This window comes from Salarias fasciatus, chromosome 6, assembly GCF_902148845.1.
Source record: "Salarias fasciatus chromosome 6, fSalaFa1.1, whole genome shotgun sequence".
Taxonomy (NCBI): Eukaryota; Metazoa; Chordata; class Actinopteri; order Blenniiformes; family Blenniidae; genus Salarias; species Salarias fasciatus.
The window spans coordinates 20,720,573-20,740,367 of record NC_043750.1 but is presented as its reverse complement, the minus strand read 5'-3'; the positions used below and the strand labels follow the sequence as shown (position 1 = coordinate 20,740,367).

The following is a 19,795-nucleotide window of genomic DNA, read 5'->3' as shown; positions in this document are numbered from 1 at the left end:
AATAAAGTTCCAATGAGGAAGTTACTTTCCAGATGTTGTTGGGGCTTTTTTTTTTATTGCAGAGAACATAAAATAAAACAGAAGATGTGACTCGGTGTGTGTTTTGCTACACAACACAAGTCTGTGTTTACATAATTGTAAATAGGCACAGTTTCCCTTTTCAATCTGAATGCATGTCAGCAGAGCCCGAGTCTGCATGAAGGCGTGTTTTCAGTGCATCTACAACAGTTACAATACTTGGACTGACACGAAGTCTGCTTACAATTATTCACCTGTTTTTGTTTGGCTCGACTCAGAAGGACGCTTCAACATCTTTATTTATCCAGCGAGATGTTTGAGCATGTGCTGCCACCGCACTGATGTTCACTCTGCGGTTTCATTGGTCGCTTGATTGTAATGAAATCAGACATGGCAGCACATTCTCACATTCCTGGTAGAAACTTCAGGTCAGAAAAATGTTGGAGTGAATGTCATCTCATTTACAGAGAGAAAAACTCATGCAGCAAAGTCAAGGTCAGAATGTATTTTACTTGTGTCCTTATAGGAAGAAAGGTTTCTCCATCCATCCATCCATCCATCCATCCATCCATCCATCCATCCATCCATCATCACATCATATCATGTTCAGGGTTGCAGGGTGCTGGAGCAGACGATACCATGGACAGGATTCCATTACAAAATAGAACTAATATGCATACATACATCCTCCATGCATGTATAAACTCAGACACACTATCAGGCCGACAGGCAATTTAGAAATACGAGTTATTCTCAAATGCATGTTTTTTGTGTTTAGAGAAGCACGTTCACGTCTCACTGTCGATGCTCCTCTGATGGTAACGTGAGGACCCGAACAGACTTCTGGCCTGCGGGATAAAGCACCTTCTCAGTCAATGGCCTTCTGTCTGAAATTGCTCGTCTGCTGGCTGAGCTGGTCTGTGTTCTGCTTCATGTTCAGCAGTTTCCTTAAGGTCTTTTTTTTCCACCACTGACACCAGCTCTGTATCACCTGCAGCTTGTCTCCAGGCTGATCCAAGAAGCAGGTTTAGAACCACTCAACACGCAGTTTTAAGTGTTTTTGGTCTGTGATTGACCCTCCCTCTCATTACTTCAGTAGCTGTTGTGCCGGATCACATTAGATGCGACAAGTGTACCTAATGAAGTGGTTTGTGAGAGTACGTCTGCTCAGCATCAATAGAGTAAACATGTGAGATTGATCTGATCGCCCGGGCTCCACCGTGCCGATGTGCCGCCTGCAGAGCCACTGTCATGACTGTAGACTCACCATATTGTTTCTCAAACACGTCAAACATGTGCCTGTTCCAGCCTCTCAAATATGAAGATTTGCTGCTTTTTTAATGCCTGTGCCTGACTGAAGGCCTAGAGGCACCGTCTTTTCAGACATGTTCGTCTCATGATTCCTCCAAAGCACCTCGAAGGTGCTTCTACATATTTCGTGCTCACTTTCAGTTTCACTTGAAGATGTACTGATTGGATTTTGGTGATGAGAGGTGAAGAACACACAGTCTGCGTTCAGTTTTTTGTAAGTGCTGCATGTCAAGACAGCTTACACCGTTCAGTCTTAATCTTTACTGAACATTGCAGGAAGAAATAAGTGATGAAATTATTAATAACTTTGCTAAAACACATTTTATTACATATTGTGGATTCATTTAAAACAATCAGCTCCGGTGCAAAAATCATGAATAGCAACAGTGTAACTGTACTGTACCGACTGGATATTGAGAAACTAGCACTCGAAGAGTCGGGATATGTATTGATCATCAACAGCTGTTCATCAGATCTGGTGTGTATAGCAAAACCAGGAAACCAACCTTAAACTAATCCTAATGAATGAATGAAAATGTGAGACTTGAGGGGGTGCCATGGCACTTGGCTGTAATGACCAGCATTCATTGAACTGAGCAAAAAGGGAAAAAAAAGCTATGGTTGATGAAACTGAGCAATAAAAAATGTGGTTGCTGGTGAATCAGAGCAGTGAAGTTTAGCAGCTGTGACTGACGTGTCTGAGCGGCGCTGAGGCTCCTCAACACCCGAGAGCTTTAATGAAGCTCCTGGTCGGGTCGGGAAACATTCCTGTGTGACAGCACCCGGCTCTCCACGACGGCCTCGGGGTGGAAGGTGAGCGGCGGAGGCGTAAACTGAGACGTGAAGTCATGATCCCCACCCGCTTGTTTCAGGGTTTCAGCTCACTTCTGCGCTTCTTCTCAGCCACACCTGCATCATGCTAAGCATGTGTTTTTTTTTTTCAGCCGTCATTTGACAGACCGAGGTCTGTGCTGGGTTTAGAAGCTCTGTTTTGATTGTTGCTCCCGTCGCTCGGCCCTCCGTGTGTGTGTGTGTTCATTGTAGGTAATTGTTGGAATCCATGTTTGCATTAACATCTTGTCCATCAACCTCCTCCACAACTAATTCATAAGTAATGAGCGTGCAGGCGGCAGGCCGGGGAGCAGAGCGGAGCAGACATGCTGGCTGGCCGGGCCTCGTCCCGGCGGACCACAGCCGCTTATCTGTCAGAGTAATGACGTATGCATCGACTGGCTTCAAGAAAGCGGCAAAAAAGAGACTCTGGTTTTGGGAAGTCTCACAGATTTTGTTCTCTTTGTACATTAGATGTCACATAATTGGTCAAATTATTGATTTTATTTACAAAGCATGTCAAAATTAGCTCCCCCCCCCCCCCCCCCCCCCCCCCCCCCCCCCCCCCCCCCCATTCTATTTGCTGTTGAAGACACTGTAAGTTATGAACAGTATAGGCAGAATGACAACAGGCCATCTGTTTGGACCACAAATGCAGTTACATGATGACTGAGAACATCTAATACAGCTGATCTAATGCCTAATATGAACAAATGATATACTGTAAAACAGGGATCAATGGTAATCTAAGAAAGCCATATCCCAGTCCTATTCAGAGACAATAAACTAAATTTGCCTGCCGGAAATTATTGGATTATTTCAAATAAGCAGCTATGGAGATTGTTATTTGATCAGATCGATTCCATTATAGAGAATTACATCAAATCCAGTAAGTTGCTTAAATTAAAGAGATGCATGTAAAAAAAAGAGTCCTTATATGTTTCAGCTGCTGTGTGATGAATTTATTTTTAGGATTGAAACCTTATTGAAATACACACTTAAAAAAGATAAACACAAGACACCGCCTGTCACTCCTGCTTTTCATACACCAGCCTGGATTCTCACCAGACTTGTAAGAGTCAGAAATGTCTCTGCTTTAATGGTTTCTCTCTTACATCATATATTTTAACCCACACAGAGCTGATTTCTGTTGAGAGTCAAAAACACTCGACATGTCACGGTCAGATACTGAAAATGCTTAATGTCGTGTGTTTCATCCTGACTGGTGACGGAGCCTCTCAGCATCTGAACATGAAGTAAAATCAGTTCATGTCACGTCTACTTATGTTTCACTGCAAAACACCGAACCCGTCGCCGCTCAAGCTCTAATCGATATTACACAAAAGCAGGTGCTTCAGTGTATAAACAAACCATCACAAGTATTCTTATACATGGAGCTGCTAATAATCAAAACTCTTACACACATTTTGTTGTGTGATTTTCAGTAGAATCAGTTATAGAATCAGCCGATGCTGCTTGGCTTCTCTTTGTTTAGCAGCAATGAGGAACAATATCAACACTGGTAAAACCCTTGGTCATCATAACTGTGGAGATGGATGAGTCTCCTTGACTGACCTCTCCTCTCCTCTCCTCTCCTCTCCTCTCCTCTCCTCTCCTCCTCTCAGATGTCATGGCGCCCTCAGTACCGCAGCTCCAAGTTCCGCCACGTGTTTGGTAAGGCCGCCACCAAGGAGAGCTGCTACGATGGCGTGCCAATCACACGCAGCGTCCAGGACAACAACTTCTGCACCGTCAACCCACGGTTCCTGGCCGTCATCACCGAGTGTGCGGGGGGAGGGGCCTTCCTGGTCCTGTCGCTCCATCATGTGAGTGTCTGCACCTCAGGCCTGCTCCACAGAAAGTCAGACCAATGTCAGGAACTGAAAGAGGTTTCTAACACGGGCAGGCTACGAGGCTTAAATTATTCATTTTAATGAAAAAATACATTTTTAGACCTGATTTGAACACGGAAGGTCTTGAGGTCCATGAAATATATCTTGGATTCATGTGATGTTTGATATTTCTGTTTTGGAGAAAGACTACATGATGACTTTAAAGCTCTGTTTTTACCATTCCAACAAAATAAACATTTCAATTGATTATTTTTTCACATCGATTAACAAGGAGGCGGTTTTATACTTTAAACCTTAAGTATTTTGCCTTCAAGATCTTTTTCTCCTCGGGGTAACAGGAGGAATCAGGATTTTCACGTAGTGAAGCTGCCGTCAGACACTCTCATGTCAAGGTTCTAATCTCTCCCAGGGTAGCATTGTTTTAAGTAATCGTCAAACGTCTCTCGTGGTTTTTTTTCTCTGCGGCTGCTACATGCGGCGCACCTGGAGAAGACAGCTTGGCTCTCGGATTATAAATAGCGCTGCAGCAGTGCAGCCGGAGAGATTTCTTAAAGCACAAAGAAATCCACGTCGACTTCTACACCCCAACATAAACACCGCATGTGGTCTTTTAGCTTCCAGCATAACTCTGCCGTATCTCCCTCATTAACCACAGCGTCAGTGCAATTCATCAAACTTCCTTTCAGACTTTATTTATGCGTTTTATCAAATCCGCTCATGTTATCAATAAACATGAACATCCTTGCTCGTGCGGCTGGTTAAATTTAAGGTCTCCCAGCTTCACTTCTCTCTCTCTCTCTCTCTCTCTCTCTGCCTCTTTGAGTTATCACCGCCCTCTTGGCATGGGTAGGGATTGCATACAAGTTTAGGAATGATATAACTCATCTTTTGCCCCCCACTCCTCCTTTCCCCTCCTCTGACTGTCTCGAGGAGGTGAAACTCCCTCCTCCGTCCGTCTTCACATCCCGCCTCGGTGTGTGTGCCGACGTACAGATAAGCCATTGTTCTCCGGGGAAAGCAGTTAACACACGAGCACAGGAGCAGAAGTTCGACTTCCCCACCGGGTTCGGTAATGGTCACATCGGTGCGTCACTTCAAACACGCCTCACCTGCGCAGTAATTCAGCCCGCAGCTGCGTGTGTCAGTTGAAAGGACGCCGCTGTTTGTGCAAACATTGTAATTAGCAGTCCTGTCGAGGCAGAAAATCTTCCGGTGACTTTCCCCCCACTGTAACACGCTCGCTGAAGGCGAGCGGCGTGTGTCATAAATGTCTGAAAAGCGATGTTCTTTTTGAGGCACTTCGTGTTAATGTCATGTAGAGTTGACTGGCTGGAACCTGGAATACCTGCCCGAGCCTGCTCAGATTAACAGATCCTGCTGGAGCTCGGCTCTGCACACCTGGCTGCCCCGCTGCAAGGCTGAAACACCGAGATATCACTTCAAACATTAAAATACTGCGTTGTATGACAACATAAATGAGTAACAACAGTATCTGGTGGCTGTCAAGGCAGTTGTGTGAAGTTCCTATAAATATCTTCAAGGGTTTTTACTTTTCCCTTGTGAAATCTCCTGCTTGCTGTAACTGTAACTTGAATGGAGATAGATGGACAAACCACTGTCTGCCTACTTTCACCAGTTAGTCTGTGTTAGTTCCTGCAAACAAAGTGCACCAGAATTTTAAACTCAAATTTCACCATTTGAAACATTTTGCTTGTTCAGCAGTGTATGGACACACATGTTGATACAGTGCAGAAAGCTTTCATTCTTTTCATCTTCCATGTCTGCACAGAAATACCATAACTTTCACAACAATGAAATATTCCTTCATGTTGGCGTGTGGTCATTAAACCTCTATCAGCCAACAAGAAGTTACTTGTGCAAAATGTTTTGTTAGATTGCGCAAAGTTTTTGACATTTATTGTGTTCAGCTGCATTTAGGTGAAAACTCTGGGGTTTTGGTTTAAGACCCGTCAATATTTATGCTTCCCTGAAACCATTTATTGTGTCTCAGAGATAGATCTTCTCCTGTCACAACGCCTGGTTTTAAATTAAGCGCCGGCTCAAACCTGAATGTTAAAGTGTCTAGATAGGAAGATAAGATGCACTGATGGAAATGTATTGGGGTTTTTTTTTCTGTTTTTCTGGAATTCATTAAATAAATTAAAAAAAAATCCCCTTTTTATTATCACTGTCAGTTGTGATGTTAAATCAGAATAGACCTCATGCAGCAGTGAGTATATTTAGTTTTTTCTTTGCGAAATGCGTCCTCAACCATTATTCAGCTCTCATATGTCAGCAGTTCATTTTTCAGTCATTTTCTACGCTGCTGTGTCCAACTGAAGGTCAGAGGAGTCTGGAATTCATCCCAGCTGACTGTGGGAGAAGAGCGGGTCTGCTGGACAGGATGATCACACACACGTTGACACTCATGGCCAATTTACACATTTTAGAGAAACAACACACAGGGACAACATGCAAAGACCAAACACATGGCCACACCCTCTTATTCAGTGTTTCCAACTCGTTCTGCTGTCCTCAGATCACCAAGTGATCCATTAGAGCTGCTGTCTGTTTATATACCGCTATAACTAATGCTAAATTGCACGGAGCTGTAAAGAATTCAATAAAACAGCTTTGATGTGGGAAGCTGTGAACTCTAAATGCCTGAAAACACAGAAACTTGTCTCCCCCCATAGTTTTAAGGACATGACCTCATAGAGACTCTGAGAAATATATGAAAAAAATACAAATACACACAAAAAAATACTCTGTGTGTTTTTATAATTATGCTTTTTTTTGTCATAATAAATACATTTCATGTTCAATTGATGATGGTTAAAGCTCCATCAACTGAGTACTGTGCTGTTCTCATATAAAATCCTCAAGTTCAAGATCTGGTGTGTTTTTGAGAATTTATTGGCCACTTTAGGTGTTTCTGTTTAGGAGGAACAAAGGGAGCATTTGTTTATGAGGTACATGGTAAAGACCGATTAAATAATTATCTGGTGAAAATTACAAGGTTACAGCTTATAATCATGTCATAAAGGTACAATGAAGCTACAGAATTCCATTTAACAGACATATTTATTCACCTTTTCCCTGAGAGTGTGATTGGGAACAAACTGTCTAATGTATGTAATATCAACAATAAATCACCAGGTAATTAGATCATTTTCACATTAAGCTGCAGCACCGCTAACAGCTGCTGCCCTCTAGGACGTTTCTGCTCCGAGCCAATTAAAACACACACATGCCACCTCCAGAAATTAGTAACTTCTTTTATATGAACTGAACCGGTACATTTTATCACCCTTGAACGCAGGCAGGATAGACTCGTCTCACTGTGTTACGACATGCTAATCCTCAGCAGATTTAAATTCCTCACTTTAAAAAACAGATGAAGTCGTATGAATCCTTTTTTTTTATTTTATTTTATTATTTTTTTTTTGCAATGACAAAATGCATGTCTTTCTCTAATGTGTGTGTGTGTGTGTGTGTGTGTGTGTGTGTGTGTGTGTGTGTGTGTTTCATTTTCAGACGGGTAAAGTGGACCCTCACCACCCTCGTGTGTCGGGCCACAGGGGCAACGTGTTGGACATTAAATGGAACCCCTTCAACGACTACTGTATCGCCTCCTGCTCTGAAGACACCACGGTTTGTGCACACAAACACACACACACACACGATGACAGAGCAAGTCTGGGTCCTTTATTGTGCTACCTGTGCCGTGGCTGTGTTGCAATGCGAGCGTGTTGCAGCAGGGAGATTGTTTTATTGCCACTCGGTTCAGCCTTGGAGAAGAAGTGGAAGTCATTCCTCACATTCCTCAGCTCTGACCTGACTGGGTGGCTCACAGTAAATTGTAGTAGAGAGTAAAAAAGGAAGAGTCAACAAATTCTGCCTCCTCTTTATTCTGTTTGTGACAAATGTGTCTCGGGGCTATGTTGTTTGTTTTCCGTGTTCAGCCCGGTGGAGAAACGCCTCATTTGTGTGCGGGTGGACAAACTCTGACGCGTGCGTCTGTCTGCAGGTTAAAGTGTGGGAAATCCCTCCCCATGGGGTGTTAAAAACCCTGACCGTGGCGTGGAAGGAGCTCCAGGGTCACAGCCGCAGGGTGGGCCTCATCGAGTGGCACCCGACCGCGAAGAACATCCTCTTCAGCACGGGCTACGACTACCAGGTACGACGCAAAGATGTCCCGATGACAAGAAATCGGCTCGACATCTATACCGCGACCTGCTTTGTAACATTTAAATGTCAAAATGCCGACAAACAGGTCATAGCTGTGCCTGTAAGACGTCGCACATCGTCGCAAGTGCTTGATAGAAAGCATCAAGAAAAACGAGATTGTTCCCACTGGGGTGTGCAGACATCCGAGGTCAGCCTTTTCCACAAATCCAGTCCGGAGTCTTAGAAGAATTGCCGCACTCACTCAGCGCTTTGCAAACACTGATGTGTGAGAAAGGCCTCCAAAATTATGGCCGACCCCTGACAGCCCCTCTCTCACCTTCGGGGAGGCTCGGGGGCTTTTCCTGTACCTGCGACACTTTACTTTTAAGCAACTCCAAATACTGCAGAGTTACATATGTAATGACAATAACCTGACTTAAAAACTTCAAATCAGGTTTGGTTAGTGTGCAGGCTAAGCTCTCACAGGATCAGTGGATTTCACAGGTGAGCGATTCTGGTGTGATTTTATCAGACTTTGTCTGAAAACTCTTGTTTTGGTGTGAGAAATTGAAGGATTTCCTCACAAAAGAGACTTTCTGAGTGTGAGAACGTCACTGGACAAGCACCTTTTAATCCAAAGGTGCAGCCTGGTGCCTGTAATCAGAAACAAAGTGTTTTCTTTATCTGTCCGCTTCGTTCTGAGGCGAGGGTGTGAATTTGGTCAAGAAATTCCCTCCAGCTCAAATAACTTCTTTCTTTTCTCTAAACACGACTGATTGCGGCGGCGTGAATTCCTTTTCAGATAAGGAAAGTATGCACTGTTATGTCCATTTGTGCAAACACGGTGTTCCTCTCTCTGTGATAGTGAACTTCACAGCGACAAGCACTTTCTTATGATTTTTACCTCCGTCTACTAAACACTTTGTTCCACTTTTTATTAAAACTAAAGAATCAAATGAATACTCCGCTGTTTTTTCTTCAGACAACATAAAATATTCCACTCAATTTGGACATCTTGAAGAATTGAATGTCGAAAGCACACATGGATATCAGTGACGATCTGAAGCTCGATCCTGCGTCTCGCTCTGAGCGACGAGTGTTTTCTGAGTGTGTATGGTGTATGTGTTGTTATTCCGCTCAGGTGATGATCTGGAACCTGGACTGTCCCGAGCAGGTGATCAAAAACCCCGTGCGGACCATCAGCCACCACACAGACGTGGTCCTGTCCATGTCCTTCAACACAGACGGCAGCCTCCTCGCGACCTCCTGCAAAGACAGGAAGGTCCGACTGATGGAGGCTCGCTCAGGAAACATACTGCAGGTACCACTGTGTGTGTGTCTCTGCACTTCTCATAAAAATGTTGTGGTGGCAAGAATTTGCTGATTATTTTCTTATTAATGGACTCAGTGGGGCTGCACAAAATTGTTCTTTGGGTAAATTCTTCATGTTTACATAAAAAACGTGGATTCAGATGTAATAATTCAGCTTTTGTCAAATAAATTTACAATTAGTTGTTATTTTTCTCTCATGGTTTTAGAATTTTAATTGACAAAACTGAACAAGTGTTGTGTTTTTGTTGTTGTTAGTTTGTTTGTTTTCATTATAGATTTTTTTCCAAACCTCGGATGTGAGGCACTTTCAAAAGTTAGGACATTCTTTTCAATGATCAGTCTGCTGCTGCAAATGTGAAAATCCGTTTATTGTTGGAGAACTGCTTCGACAGGAAAAACCTTTGATCCTTTAGCTGTAGGTGTGTTTGCTGAGTCGCGTCACGGCCCGTCTTGTGTAAGACTTCTCCCTCCACGGCGTGCGCACACCCCGGCGCTCCCCCAGCACCACACAGCCAAAACTGACACCTCTGGCAGCGAGGCTGGATCACAGCAAAGCTCCACAGACGTCTGGGTCACCGGTCCGTGACTCATTCTATATACCAGTCCACAACCGCTTTCTTTTTTTTTCCGGTCAGAAAAAACCTCACAGGAAGTGGCGAAATGCTGAAATGCCGATTCTTTAAATTCACTCTTTCATATTTCCTCGACCATATTTCTAGACCTGTAATGGTGCACTCTCTCTTCACCCATATTCAGCTGGGACTGGCGCCAGTGTTCTGGACCCTAAGTTGAATGAAGTGCTACAGAGGATGGATTGATCTTGTGAAATGTGAAATATTGAGCTGGGTTTTTTTTTCTTCTGTATTTTGTGTCACTTTCTTGCAGGAAACCAACAGCAAGGCACACAAAGCCAGTAAAGTGTTGATACTGGGAAACGTGAAGATGCTCCTCACGACGGGAACTTCACGCTGGAATGAACGACAGATAGCTCTGTGGGATCAGGTGAGAGCAGTTCCGGATGAAGTCAGTGAATGTTAAAGAAACTTTTCAACCAGATGTGGAAAAGAAATGTAGAAATTAAGGAGAAAGACATAAATGCAGACTCTCCAGTGTGGCCCAGTTCTCACTGCAGCACCTTCACCGTCATGCCTCTCAGATGACCTTCATCCTCTGTTTCAAACACAACTCTGCCATCTAGTGGATGAAATGCGCTGTTAAAGCGCTCAGTTTACCTGAGAAAGTACTGAGTCCGTGTTAAACTGATCTGAATCTATTCTCCTTGTGATTATTTGTTCACCTCTGATTACACCCTTTATTCTGTGGCAATAGCAGGTTTTATTCTGTCGCGGCGGGCCGGTGTGTTTTGATGTGTGAGAGTGGATCGGCGTGGGGGATTAAGGCAAAGCGCGGATTAGGCACCGAGCACTCACTGGCTTTAAATCAGGGCCTCTGATGTGGATTTAAATGATAGTATTTTATATCAGGAGATTTTTTTTTAATTTGATTCCACGTTGTGAACGTCAGTAGTGTTTAATGTTGTGTTTTTCGTTTTGTGTGTGTTGCAGGATGATTTGTCTGTGCCTTTGTTGGAGGAGAACCTGGATGGGTCGTCGGGGGTGTTATTTCCTTTCTACGACCCAGACACACACATGCTCTACATCGCTGGGAAGGTGGGTTTTGAAAACACATGTGGATGATAAATTATACTAAAGCATCGCTGCTCAGTGCCAATATTTAGTTTCAACAAGTTCTTTTCTTTTTTTTTAGGGTGATGGAAATATGCGATACTATGAGATCAGCTCAGAAAAACCATACATCCACTACTTAACGGAGTACCGCTCAAACCTACCTCAGAAAGGAATGGGTAAGAAACTCTCACATAATTAATTAAAATGTAAAACCTAAAGAAATATGAGCGCACACATTGACTTTGACAGCAAAGTCCTTCATGTTGGAGATGTCAGTGAAATGAGTGCGTGGCTTCTGATTCATGTTTGAATACTCGGCCTTTGTCCAGGCTCTGCTGACTCTGTCTTACCCGTAAGCAAAGCTGCTGTGCAAATAAGCATTAGATATTTGAATAGCCAAACCAGCTGATCGCACTGTTGTTGTTGAACAGGTGAAGTGACACAAAGGACACATGAAGACTGACTCACTCTCTGCTATTGTCTTCATACTCACATTCTTCATCTGCTTTTTCTTTTCTTTTTGGTTAAAGATGAATTTGCATTCATGGAACTTTTTTTTTTTGTATATGGTGCCTGGATAGAAGTTAAAATTTAACTACCTACTACTTATATGGAAGTGACCGTTGGTTTTCAAAAGACACTGTCTACAATTAGGAGCTCACACACCAGTTTCCCCAGGCTACGAATATGGCGGCTTCAAAATCCACCTTTGAGATGTGCTCATGCATGAAGCTCATGTTATTATTGTCAGAAGGCCCAGAATGGAATTTATCAATCAATCAGCATGGTAATAAATTATTGTGACATTTTTAATTCTCTTGTAATTTGTAAGAAATGAATATGTTGTTTTTTTCATGGCTCATTTTTCGGTTTTGCACCTGATGCTTTTCCCGCCACAATAAAGATCCAACATAGCAGTACAGGACTGGGAAGTCATCACTGATATTTAAGAATTGAATCAACAGAACAGGTTACAATTCATAAACTAATTTTTTGTTTGTATTTTTACAAAATAAAATTTCTATAAAGCTATTATTAAAATATACTGACCATACAAACGGTATTATCTCTTGTTGTTAAACTCGATGCCGCTCACACACTCTCCGTGCGTCCGTTGTGTATTCGACCCTTTCTTCTGTGTGTGTGGTGCTGCAGGTGTGATGCCAAAGAGAGGTCTAGATGTCAACTCCTGCGAGGTGTTCAGGTTCTACAAACTGGTGACAATCAAAAGTTTAATTGAGCCCCTTTCGATGATTGTTCCCCGCAGGGTGAGAGCGCACACACACGCACACACACACACACACACACCACCTCAACTGGATCCTGTTACACATGCATCTTTTCGGGTTTCACACATATTATCTGTATTTTTGTGGTGTGTGCCGGAGTTTACTGTGCTTGTGTTTCCAGTCGGAGTCCTACCAAGAAGACATTTATCCAATGACTGCTGGCAACAAGCCGGCCGTGACAGCCGAGGAGTGGCTCAGCGGCGTCAACAAAGGTGACAAATAATGAGTCCGTGTGTGAGTGTGTGATGTTTGTGTGTGTCTCTGAGGTGCTGAGGGCTGTTTTTTGGTCCTTTCAGTCTGTCGTTTTCTCAGCTGTGTATCAGTTTAAGGAGAATAGCTTCAACTTTTTTGCCTGCTGACTGGAAAAAGGAAACATTTTCAGGACTTCACACTGAGACAATCTGTCTTGTATCGTTTGTTCATGTTCTGTTATCAGGCAAATAATGAATAAAAATTACAACTATTAAGCTATCCGATCATCCTCTTGTCTTCTAGGTCCAGTGCTGATGTCTCTTAAGCCTGGAAGTCAACTTGCAGAGTCTTACTCGGAGACCAAGGCGGCGGAGAGCTCGCTGGACCCCGGCAGACCTCAGAGCCGGCCGGGCATGCTGGCCATCATTCAGGACGAGCGCGGAGCCAAAGAAAGCAGAGAGGACAGCGGCATCACAGAGGACGCCCTGAGTCGGACGTCTGTGAGCAACGGAGAAGACCTCGCACTCTGCTCTCCCCCCAGGACAGAGAGCGAGGTACGTTTTTCACTCTCATGCAGTGTGGAAAACCTCTGGCCTGCACTCTCAACCAAATCTGATACTTTATCGATCAAAATTCTTCATAAATGTTCCCAAATGTCCCCAGTGGACACAACACCCTTCATTTATTCCTCTGTGTGTTTGTCCGCAGCTTCGCCTGAAGTTCCACAAGCAGCAGGAGGAGATCCGGCGGCTGAGGGAGCTGGTCGGGCAGAGGGACGTGCGCATCAAGCAGCTGGAGCTGGAGATTAAGAACATGAAAAACTCCCAGTCTCAGAGCTCGCTTTAGGACTCTCACCTCCTCGCAGGACACATGCGTCACACTGTAAAAACTTTTCGTAACGTTTTCAAAACCGCCGCCGTCTGGGTGGAGTCCCGGTTCTCCCCCCGGTCCTCTAGCGAGCCCCGTATTAGTCACAGCTCAGGGGTGGTTTACGTTTTTGCCCTCCTGTGTTTTCTGCCTGTTGTTTCGTCGACTCTCACACACGGTGCACATGCTCCTCACTCATGTACAGACACTTTTTAAATCCTCTGCACCTTCTGACCTTTGCCCTGTTTCTTTTGTACGCTTCACAGCTATGCAAGTCTATTGTGATTTTTAGCTTTTTTTTTAATGATGCTCTTCGCGGCCGGTAGATAGACGACAGATGTGACTGAGCGCTGCGGCCGTCGGAGGAGGCGTCCTGTGTGATTGTGACACAATGCTGAATTTATTTTTTATGCTTGACGATTGTAACCCCCGCTCCACCCCATCCCCCGAATATTTAAACTACTGTAAGTGGACATGACTGTAATGTGTGTGTGTGTGTGTGTGTGTGTGTGTGTGTGTGTGTGTGTGTGTGTGCGCGCGCTCAGTGACAGTATCGCCATCCCAGCTGTGTTTCTGCCTTTCTGAGAAGCTTCATCCCATTTTCTTTTCTTTTCTTTTCTTGTTTTTAAATGACTGGAAAATCCATTTGATCGGACCGCCTAATTTGTTAAAGATACTATGTAGCAGGTTTTTATATTCATGTCTAAACAATCAAAGAAAATGCAATTTCATCAACAACTCTGCGAACAGAACATGTAAAAAAAATATATTAAAAAACAAACGGTGGTAACATATTTCATTTTGTAGATTTCTGTAAAGAGCCAGAGTATCACATATTATGTTGTGCTCACTATAGATGAACTCAGTTTTTAATGTTGTCACTCATCCTACATTTTCATTGCCCTGAAAGAGAGAAATTCAAATCGGATGCTTCAGTCAGACTATTTATACTCTCAGGTAGGCAGTACAATCAAATGATTCGCCAGACTGTTAAAAGATGCGTAGATGTTAATTTTTCAAAGAATTTTCAAACATCCCACACACACACACACACACACACACACACACACACACACACACACACATACACAAATAAAACATGTGTGGTGTAATAGTGTGACTCACCCCATGCTTTGAAAACCCCAGTATAAAGCAGTTTTGCTTTAAAACGTCTTTAAAAGCAGATGACACTTTGAGTTGAAGCAAGTTGACTTTGAGTGGGTGAATTGTTGAATTGTTGTCCAACATTTTAACAAATTCTTACCAGTTCATGTCAGCTATCACAATAAAAAATAATGAAAGATTTGACCCAAAAAAACCCACAGCTTTTCCATTTTAAAAGTTGCCGATTTTTCTAAAATAGGATTCTTCTTCTTTTTTTTAAAAAAATTCATTTTAGGTTTGGCTTCCTCTTACCAAAGCTGAGAAAGGCTTTGTAAGAAAATGAATTATGTAAATGCAGCTGATAGAAACAACACTACCTATAAGCCTGTTGGGCTCATGTCTCTTTTCTGAGCCCTGTGAAGACTTCAGTAACTGTAAAATGTGCACGCGTGTGAACGGAGCTGTTTCTAAAGACTCGCGTTTCCCTCAGGGAACTGGAGTGGTGCTCATAGTTCCTGTCATGTGCAGTCAGACCAGTTTCAAAAAGCTCCTGTGAAAATTTGGGGCAGCTGTTTGAATTTTTTTTTTTTTTTTTTCAACAAACTCTAGAGAAACATTCCTTCGTCTCTTATCAGCTTGTGGAGTGACCTGCTGCCGCCGAGCGGCCTGCAAACATTAGACATCACAGCAGTGCAGTTTGAGACACCCACACAATACAAATCACCACCAAATTCTCCTTTTTTTTTACAAGCAGAGATGCAAAAAGCACCATGAATTTCCACATTTGGTGGATACTGCCACTTGAACCCACATGTATACACACCCAGAGCCTTCCTATATGACCTCTTTAACGCCACAGCGTCGCCTCTGACTGGCTCTCATCCAGGAGCAGCCCGAACTCCAGGCACCGCAATTTGAGAGCAAGTCGAGACACATTCCCACCATACATTGCTGTGTTTTTACCGTCGGGCAAGTTTGTTCAAGGGCTAATTTGACTGTTTGCATTCAACATGTGAAAACTTTTACCTCAGTTGAACATTTTAATTCCAAATGCAGAATCATAAGAAAGCATTCAGTACTCGGTTTTGAGGTTGACTTGGATGAAGATTCAGTTGTTTGGATGGAGGAACATGTTAAAAGCACCCAGACAGTCCTCTCAATCACTTTCAGGATTTTTTTTTTCCAGAGAATTACTTAATATCTTAAGGAAACCTGATAAACCTGATAAATCAAAATGTGCAGGGGTCCAATGACCTCCCAGTGGAGACTTTGTAAATCTTTTATTATGACTGAGCCTTTGCTATTGATTAATGAGCAATCATGTTGCTTATGGACTATTTCAAATTCAAATCATTTTCTGTAATTATTTTTAAATATGAAACTTTCACATGACGTCTCAGCAGATATTTGTGTCACTTCCACCCAGACGAGACCTAAAATCTAGATTATGTGTCACTATGAATAAAGAGGTTGTTCTGATTCCTGTCTCCGGTGCAAAATATAATGTATTCCTTTTTTTCTCACGCAGAAATCATGAAGTTCTCTTTCTTTTTATTGGACGCCACCTTACACTTTAACATCACAGTTTGGACAATCGTGTCTTCACTTTGTTCTCCTTTATTTGAGTTACTTCTCAAATATAGATAACGTATTTATAATGCATCACACGGTTCAAATGTAAATTTAACATTTTCAGAGCACTCGTCACATTGACAGCTCCATCGAAATACACAGAACTGTGTAACTGCCTGCATTTGTAATTATTTCTCTCTAAATTTCTCGCTGTTTTTGTGCCGCATTACTGGACCAACCAAGTCTCGGTCTCACTGCCAACACAGCTCCCGCTGATATCTATCATTTTCTTTGTCTCTCCCTTCGCCACCAGGAGCTCTCTCCTGTACCCGCAGTGTAATCTCAAAACAAAATCACCGTACATTAGTATGAATTATTAACACTAAGCTGTTTGGAGCTGAATGGTAAAGTTCTTTTATTGTGAGTATTTCTCCTGCTGTCTCCTTCATGTTGTCTTGTGGATGAATCATCGCACTGCATCCCTCTGCCGAGCGCTGTTTTGGTGAATCTCTACAGATGATAACCATGTGGTTGCTTCCACATAAACACAGCGTTCAGGCCTCTCTCTCTCTCTCTCTCTCTCTCTCTCTCTCTCTCTCTCACCAAAGCCAAATGAAAACAATATCAGTCCGTGACCGAGACTTGTCGTTATTAAAGTGTGCACACGCTGACGGCCTCTCACATTACACTGGAGCAATAAAGCCTCTGCAAACTCACCTGTAGCATCGGCTGTCTGACTTAATAAAATATTTGATTTAATGGTTGTTGCGGTGTTTGTACGATCCTCGCTGTGCCTCATATGTGTTGATAGATTTAATGATGCAGTTAACTTTGGTGGTGTAGTGGTTCGCTCCCTCACCTCAGAGAAAGTACGTTCCTGGCTGGATCCTGGGCTTCAGGGGCCTTTCTGTCCGCAGTTTATGCTCCTTGTCCATGTGTGGGTGTGAATGTGAGTGCGTGTGTTTTTCTCTCTGTGTGTTTGCAGTGTAACGGACTGTTTACCTGATCAGGGTGTTCCCTTCCTTCACCCACAGTCGGCTGGAATCAGCTCCATGACCCTGAGTGGAATAATGTGATCCGGAAGACGGATGGATGTGAAAATGCAAAGATCAATCTTATGTTTGTCAATATCTTTAATACAGTATTTAATGTCAAATAGAATCCTGCTTACCAAACTATGAATGTGTTTTTTTGACACCAGTTTCAAACTACGATACTATAAACTCCTCTGGTTCAGCACAAAAATATTTCTCACCAAAAGCAACAAACTGACTCTTGACTCTTATCATTCACTTCAGCAAATCCAGTAAATACTTGCTAATTAAATAAAAATGTTTGTTATTCTGAGCACAAACACAGCTTGCTCTCCTTCTTCTATTGTCTGTTCAGGTACAAACTCCTGATATCTGAACCCAGTCCTCCAGGGTATAATAATAGTTCAGTAAAATAATGAAAATGTCCCTGACTGTCCTAAAACCAAGTGCAGCTTTCTTCTTGGCCTAAACATGAATAAGAGAAGAGTGGCACTGTGATGTAGTGGTTAGCACCTGCCTCACAGAAAAGTCTCTTTGGTTTGAATCCTGGTTTAGATGCTTTGTTTGCATGTTCTCCCTGTGGATGCATTATTTTTTCTCTTGATACTCTGGTTTCCTTCCACAGTCCAGAGGTGAATGTTTGAGCCTGATTAGTTCAAATAAATTGCCCGTCGGTGTGGCTGTGTGGTTGTCTGTTGGTGTTTGCCCTGTGATTTCCTGCTGACCTGTACAGGATGTTCTCATCTTCATCTTCATCTTGCAGTATTGAAGATAGATGGATGAATGGATACAGAACACAGACGTTACAGACCAGTAGACTTCTTTGTGAGTTTACTTTTTTTTTCTGTAAAGTGGAAAATGACTGGGCTAGTTTAAAATGTATCAAGGATTTCTGAGCACTGGTCATTCCGGAAAAGCTGAACCGGACAGAACCACATTTGTACGATTTCCCCGGAACTGAAATACCTGTGGGTGCATTTAAAGATGAGCGGAGAGTCTGCCTTAACATGTCTCAAGTGCGAGACGGAACTCTCACATCACTAAGTTCAGCTGGATGAAACAGGCTGAATTCAAGTGAAATAAAGTGAGAAGAAACATTTTTGGCGTCAAATTCTCGACAAGTCTCGCAGTGTTTCCTGCTGCTTTATAAAGATGCTGCTTCACGCCCTCGTCTCACAGTGAGAGGACGCTGCGGCGGCTGTGGGAACTTCCTGTCTGGAGTTTGCATGTCATTTGGGATTAAATACAGCTTTCTGTGGTTTAAATTTAGAATAGGCCTGCACAGATTTTTTTTTTGTCTTCTTTGTTAATGTAACTCTTTTGGAGGATTACTTTTGTTTTCTGTTTTTTTTTAAACTTAGTTTAATAATTGAAATATTGTCCACCTGATCAGCCTCGACTGTGGTGGGAGTCTTTCCTCTTCCAAGAGTTAATCAAAAGCCAAAATGTGCCCTCAGCAGCATATGTGAAAACAACAGATAGGTATATTTCATCTCTTTGAGTTTTAGTTACGTTGGCGCTCTACATGTGGTGATCTGCGTATTCAAAGTTACACACCTTTTTACAGTTTTCTAAATGTAAATGAAATGACTCATTCTTATAGACAGGCATTTTCTGTGAACTTAACCTTGAAGAAAATGTGAGTAATGTTGGTTGATTTATTGGTCACTCAAGATTCTGAGTAAAATTTGTTGAAAACACATTTGGACGTTTTCTGAAAATTTCAAATAATCCACCTATAACTTTTTGAGTTATGTTGCTAACAGACAAACAAATAAACCATAACCAAAACAAAAAAACATAACCTCCAGGCAAAGGCTGCGGTGAAGGTAATCAGTATCATAACTCTTCATCTGCTTTTGTGCAGCTACTATTATTCATCTTAACAGAGAAAGTTCTCGTCTGAAACCGGTCCGTGTAATTACAGTGTAACTGTGTGATGCAATTATATAATTATAGAGTAATTTTTTGCCTTTATTGTTTGAGAAATGCGAATGAACTAATGACTGGAATTAAAAATGTTAATATATGTTTAAAGAGTACTTTAACTGTACTTCCTCCACTTTCTGACACACATCAGAAAATAACATGTCAATGCAAATCCATCAGTTTTGGCCCTAACAAGTTAATATCTGACCACGCAACAACAAGCAAACTAGTTGTCATTTCACCAAACTCATGTTGACCTGATGAAGCGCTCCTCAGGCGATCTGAATTTCCTCCTGACTGGAACATCAAAGACACAATAAAAATCAATCACCATAACCTGTATTCAGTGTCGGCTTACCTTCAGACGGCACCGCCAAGTTTGCGGTTCATCTCAGCTGTTTTGTTGCAGCTACTTGTCATAAAATATCAATTTCTTGAAGAAAAAAGGAACATCTTAGTTGTAGAGCATCTTCCTCCGACTAACAACAATTCCACAGCTCTTGCAGATAGTTACTTTTTAGTTAAGGTAACTGGCATAGAAAAAGCAATTAACTCCAATCGGTAACTTTAAACCAGAGAAGCAAGGCAGGAGGAGAGAAAAACAC

At 42.5% G+C, this 19,795-nt stretch overlaps 1 protein-coding gene across 2 annotated transcripts in view; it reads left to right on the top strand.

Annotated features, from left to right (window-relative positions):
* coro2aa (coronin 2Aa) overlaps positions 1-16,134 on the top strand; it is a 33,357-nt gene extending 17,223 nt beyond the window's left edge. For both annotated transcript variants that reach the window (XM_030094517.1, XM_030094518.1), the window contains exons 2-12: positions 3,786-3,986; positions 7,551-7,667; positions 8,044-8,193; positions 9,325-9,504; positions 10,401-10,517; positions 11,081-11,185; positions 11,283-11,379; positions 12,359-12,471; positions 12,614-12,704; positions 12,988-13,238; positions 13,393-16,134. In XM_030094517.1, coding sequence (XP_029950377.1) covers positions 3,786-3,986; positions 7,551-7,667; positions 8,044-8,193; positions 9,325-9,504; positions 10,401-10,517; positions 11,081-11,185; positions 11,283-11,379; positions 12,359-12,471; positions 12,614-12,704; positions 12,988-13,238; positions 13,393-13,530 — 1,560 coding nt within the window. In that variant the 3' untranslated portion in view covers positions 13,531-16,134. The remainder of the gene's footprint in view (positions 1-3,785; positions 3,987-7,550; positions 7,668-8,043; positions 8,194-9,324; positions 9,505-10,400; positions 10,518-11,080; positions 11,186-11,282; positions 11,380-12,358; positions 12,472-12,613; positions 12,705-12,987; positions 13,239-13,392) is intronic.
* The last annotated feature ends 3,661 nt before the right edge of the window (positions 16,135-19,795 follow it).